This window comes from Trachymyrmex cornetzi, unplaced genomic scaffold, assembly GCF_001594075.2.
Source record: "Trachymyrmex cornetzi isolate Tcor2-1 unplaced genomic scaffold, Tcor1.1 scaffold11, whole genome shotgun sequence".
NCBI classification, from domain to species: domain Eukaryota; kingdom Metazoa; phylum Arthropoda; class Insecta; order Hymenoptera; family Formicidae; genus Trachymyrmex; species Trachymyrmex cornetzi.
Window position 1 is genome coordinate 2,197,642 of NW_017295653.1, and position 5,953 is coordinate 2,203,594.

The 5,953-nt window shown below is 35.9% G+C and overlaps 1 protein-coding gene across 1 annotated transcript; it reads right to left on the reverse strand.

The window, feature by feature from the left end:
* Positions 1-2,259: 2,259 nt before the first annotated feature.
* Positions 2,260-5,354, reverse strand: LOC108762086 (probable protein phosphatase CG10417). The gene is made up of 6 exons (XM_018508909.1): positions 5,337-5,354; positions 4,698-4,977; positions 3,728-4,535; positions 3,507-3,633; positions 2,896-3,351; positions 2,260-2,781 (listed from the first exon to the last, which is right to left on the reverse strand). The coding sequence occupies exons 1-6, from the start codon at positions 5,352-5,354 to the stop codon at positions 2,539-2,541; spliced, it is 1,932 nt and encodes a 643-aa protein (XP_018364411.1). The 3' UTR covers positions 2,260-2,538.
* Between the last annotated feature and the right edge of the window lie 599 nt (positions 5,355-5,953).

A 5,953-nucleotide genomic window follows, 5' to 3' on the forward strand; every position in this document is an offset into this window, starting at 1 on the left:
GGCTCGGCCGTGCGGTGGTGGGGGTTGCGCGCCGGAATCGGCCCGAAATGTGCAAATCTTTGCGACCACTGTTTTATATGAATCTCTACAATGGAAACACAAAGATTCTGATATTTCTGCATTACGATCGAAACAGGAATCTTTATGTAACATGAAAGAGTCTTAAACTGTAAAAAATATGACAGTAGGTCTTTATTTGTTCAAGTATTGCCTATTTACGATTTATGTACGTTAATACATAAATCGTAAGGTGAACTCCGAAAAGTTCTTGACGTATGCGAGTACTGGCGGTTAGCGCCACATCAGATAATTAATTTATAAAACCAATAGTATTATTTTCTTAGACCAAAGTTTTACAGAGGACAGTCTCCATGCTTAACACGCGCTCTCTCAGTTCGCTCGTGTTCATAGTAGGTAGAGATAGATCGAGTGGAGGAGCTTGTACACGTAGGCACGAGTAGATCTAAGAGCAAAAATATACACTATACCTTTATCTAATTAGTGCAGAAAACTGAATTTCAATAAATCCATCGAACACCATTGCTTTCGTTAGCTACACGAAAAACGGAGATTTGCTCCCAGATATAATATGCCCTACCCTCTATTTGCGTTTGTCGGAATACTACAAGTATCTTGCACTTATTATATAATACCAAATATTTCGCGTATCTCCAAATACCAGAAGGAATTTTGCGACTGTCGTGATGTCACGAATACTCCGTTTATCAAAGTACTATCAGCATTGCGACACAATAGGATAAGTATTCTGAATTTACCAAAATACCGTAACCATCATGCGTTTGCCACAACATATCGCGCCATTTTTCAATCCTACAATTGTAATCCCTCTTTCTGTGAGACAAACACCTTTATCGGTTTCCCAAAGCTACGATGTATCTCTCTCTCTCTCCCTCTCTCTCTCTATACATACATATATGTATATATATGACTCTCTGTATAAATTTACAAAAAACATACTTTTGACATGTGCAAATTTCCAAATTCAGATCGTTTCAAACTACTACAGCACTTGACGTAGCTTAACACAAGTACTTATCTTTTTTTTTGTATTTCTTTAACGTTATTATTAAGACAAGATCACAAATTGGTAACGCGTTATACGCAATTGCCTTAATTACATAATACAGTTTAAACATCTTAAAACTATTCGCACACCCATCCATTCAACCACTATACCCAGGGATTCAAAAATAAATTCTATTTCGTAAAAATAAGAGATAAATGTATTGACTTACGAATATAAATCCTATAAACTACATTTATAAATATATACATTTATGTGTACTAATCTAAAAACTCAAGGAATATACTTTGTAAGTGCAGCTGGAGCAAATGGGATGATATGAACAAAAATCTAATTATTTACCTTAAATATATTAATTAAGACATGGAATATAATGATTATAAAGATTTAACAAATCAGAGTTTGAAATAAATGATACTGTGATACAGACACATTAATAAATACTAAACTGATATCTTTCTTTTTTTAATATAAATTTTATTTATTCAAATAAAATATATTATATATATATATATATATATATATATGTGTGTGTGTGTATATATCGCGAAATATTATATATGTACTGCGATTCTAATTTTGTTTTTATATTCCTATAATTTGAGAAAATATCAGTTACAATGTATGTATCAAATATCTGTTAAACAGAAAAAAAGAAAAGTTGAATAAAACTCTTAATTTACACTAATGTTATTCACTTATCGTTGTTAATTAATATTGCGTATATATGTTCTCGTTAGTATCACTGTATCATTTATATAAAATTAGTCTCAATTAATAAATTTATGTATATTAAAGGTTGTTAGAGCTACATTAGAACTATATTAGAACTTATAATAATACATTATGTTATATAAAACTAAGAGAAAATTATATTATACATTTATACTAAGAGTACGTATCATTCATCGTACCTTTGTCAATAAATGCTTGTAAAGAAATAAACGAGCTTTATTTATAATTTTGACCAGAATTGTTTTATATTATTATTTCATACACAATTTCTTTCCCTCCCTTTTTTTCTATCGTATTCCTCAGTTCTAAGGATTAATTCCAAATTATACATAATGAAATAAAAAATTAGCCCGGATGTTGAATTTTATACATATATATATTTCTCAATAATAAAATAAAGTTCAATATTAAACAAATTGTATTTAACGACATTATGTGACAATAAAAATATATGCACAGGATATGATCTTAAAAGAGAAATTTCTCTTCATATGCGTTATTTATTTTATTGTGATCGAGAAATTATTCATATGCGTTATTAACAAAACTAAGTTATATCATTCCCACGTGCTCCAATCTAGCAGTCTGTTAGCAGCGACGAATAACACACCTTACACACTATTTCATGTGCTTGTTACTGTATAACCAATTGGTTCCAGTTCTACACAACAATATAAAGTTGTTATATAATTTTACATAAACTCACATTCATTCGTCCGCTCCCGGAGATCAGTTCATGACGCGTGGTGACTCCTAATTCACATAGCTGCCTCAGTTTTAGCGCGTTTACAGGGATTTACTGTGTTTTCTCCCGGGATACACTCGTTGTTTTCCTCAGCAGTTGGCGAAACCGATCGCTTCTTTGTAACGCATACCTCAGCAACGGTATTATTTTTAACAGTTTCGGTTGCCGGTGATGTAAATTTAACTATTACGGCAGTCATGTTATCGCAGCCCGTCCCATCGCCGAGAGTATCCGGTGCAAGACAATGATCAAAGAGCTATAACACACATTAGATTGTTTATTCAGAAAGAATAAAGAATACTCTAAATGGTTTGAAAAGATGCATGCAAGCATGTTTAAAAGTATTCTTTTAAGTTTGTAACGTCAATACCTCTTCGCAGATTTTCGAAATGTTTTCGTAATTTTGTGATAAACGGGTGCGCACAAACTGAACGACGTTTTGACTGGTCATAAAGTTCCATATGCCATCGCAAGCTAGTATCATAAATTCGTCTTTCTCTGGATCGATTGTAATATGCCTTATGTCCGGCAGAGCCGAGATCATTTGTTCCTGGGGTGGTAATACCATGTTTTGCTTATACGCATGATCACCGAGCGCTCTGGAAAGATTGAGGCCGCCATTCACTCTGCCGTCGTTTGTCACCTCTCCACCTGCTTTTACTATACGTTCCATTTCTGGTGCGTCTTCGGGTTTATGGTCCAGACTAAGTTCGATTGCCTGGCCATCCCTGCATAGAACACACCGAGAATCTCCAGCATTAGCCACATACAATTCGTTTTCCTTGAGTATCGCTACAACTGCTGTGCATCCACTGTCCGCACCGGGCTACACAAAAAAGCCATTATACATTAGACAAATTCAATAAGGAAAAGAGCCGCACTAATTAGAATTATGGATTACAAAAAATGGAGTTCCAGTAAAATTAGTGCAGAAGTCTCTCTAAATATTCAATAAATTCTGTAATAAAATTGATATTGTACCTTTTCAGTGTTCACCATGAGATCATCAGTATCATCGTCAGAATCATCTATATCTTCCTCTTCTACTTCATCATCGTCATCTTCGTCACTTTCATCCTCATCAACATCTTCCGTATCATCACCGTCACTGTAAAACGATTTAAAAGAGGAAATCTTGATTTAAAAGAAATGCTCTTAAAAATTAAGCGTTCTTACAACAAACAATATGTATACATTTATACCTTTCAGGGACACCATCAAAGGTTTCATCATTTTCATCATCATCATCGTCTTCCTCAGAATCATCACTGTCCTTTTTCAGTAGACTTTGATAAAGATCCACAGGCTGAATTCTTCTTCGACCACTGCTAGTTATCCGTTCTTGTTGACCCGCATCTCCGTTTTCCACAGGGATACAAGAACTGCTCGACACATTGTCTCCTCCACCTTTACTGCTGTCTGCATCTCCGATCCTCTTCGATTCTGCGCCATTAACTTCCACCTCATTCGCATTAGACTCCGCGCACGGTGGTGTCTTGCCCGGACTCGATACTTTCTCTTTTACATCTTCAGAGCTATCGGGCATATCCATAGATTTAGCAGTTTCTACATCCTCAGTAGATACCACTGGTGGGGATGCATGAGCGCTGCCGTTGCTCGTTGTCGAATCCAGTACTTGCTCAGCTTCATTACTTCCCGGACCATCGGAATCTTTTCGCTCCACTGTGCTAGACAGAGCTGATCCACACGGCTGGCTGGAACTACTTACGTCTGTTTCGTTCGTATTCCAACCGGACGAAGATGAAGACGACGACGATGTTGGTGGCGGTGACGGCGACGATGAACATCCTGCGCCAGAGGATGAACCACTTGCTTTCTCTCGTCCTCTCCGACCTCGCAAAAAAGGACTCGCAAATGCGCGTTTACCACATTTTTCGCCTTTCAGATTTTTTAGATGAGGATTCGATACCTCTGACTGATATTTTGCCATTACTTGCTCCAATGGCATTGTCGCCTCCATACACAGATTATTAACATTCTCTTCTTCATCTATACGCAATGTAACGTACGAAGATAATCTTATTAAGAATTTACTCGTGCAGATAAAGAGAAAAAATAAATTAGAGCTTGCAAAACATATAACTAGCAACAGTGTCTGTATAAAGGTAAATCCCGTAATAATGCATATCCTTAATATGAAAAAAAACGCACCAGATTCGTTCGAGTCATTCTCCTTTTTCTCTGATGTAGACGTCCCTGCGAGCTCTTTGAGAACATTGACTACCTCCGGTTTCGTAAGAGTTTCGTCGAAACCGAGGAAAGCATCTATTAAAGCTTGTCTAATATCGCTTGTTTTATAAGCTTCTGTCTGTTTGATAAAATCAGGGAGATTACGTGCGCAATACGTAGCAACCTCGTGTCCTCCATGACCGTCGTATACGGCGAACAACGAAACGTTTTCATCAAAACCTATGCAACAATTGTGAGCATCCTGCAAAGAAAGTTATAGTTAGTAATCTTATGTTTGACAAGATTCCTTTTTCACTACAGAAAAAGATTGTAATTTGATTTTCTCCCTATCAGCTGAACTTCTTGCACAATTTACCTTTCCTCCTTTTTCTCTCCATGTTGGAAAGAAAAGGAAAAAATAGTGCAAGAAATTTAACTAAAGAGAATTCTATTCTCCTCACCCTCGACTACACTAGTAAATTTCGATTCAACGCAAAAATTTTGCACAATTTGTATGATTGATATTATAAGGCTCTAAATTATAGATAAAGAACTTTTTTTTGTCAAGAACCGTAAGATGAGGTTCACTTGTATTCTAATTTCAAAGAGAATGCTTTAGACCTTAGGTGTAATTTTCATAGGTGTAGTCGAGAGTTATAAATATTTGTTCTCTCTCTTACAAGAAAATTGATATACAAAATTTCCAATCAATTATATGTTTTATATTTATGATACTAGACGTTACTTTTATTTTATTTGATTATTGACTCTTACTTTGCTTATTGTTATTTATTCTCATATAAAGAACCCTTCTATCTTTCAAATATACAAAATTTGCTCCACATAATTAATTAATTTCCATTTGATAACGGTAATAAATTCCAACGGTATCAACGAATAAGGAAAGATAAAAGAATAATTATTGCGTAATAACTTTGTCGTCCACAGAAGGAAACTAATAACCGACACTAATACAATACGCGATATCGAAGAAAATTAAAATCGTCAATAAGATAATAAATTTTTCTGACGAAAACAATTCCGCGATAATATTGATCGACGATGTTGCAAGGATCCCATGTTATCGAGCTATCTCGTCTGTTGGTAAATAAACGCATGAATGGCAAGGAAGCCATCCACGAGCGTCGGATGCTGCGCCCGGGGCTCTCGGACGTCGTCGGCCACGTTCGCGCGGCGAACCAGCCCCGTCCCCCGGACGCAGCGGCGAGGCTTCGGGG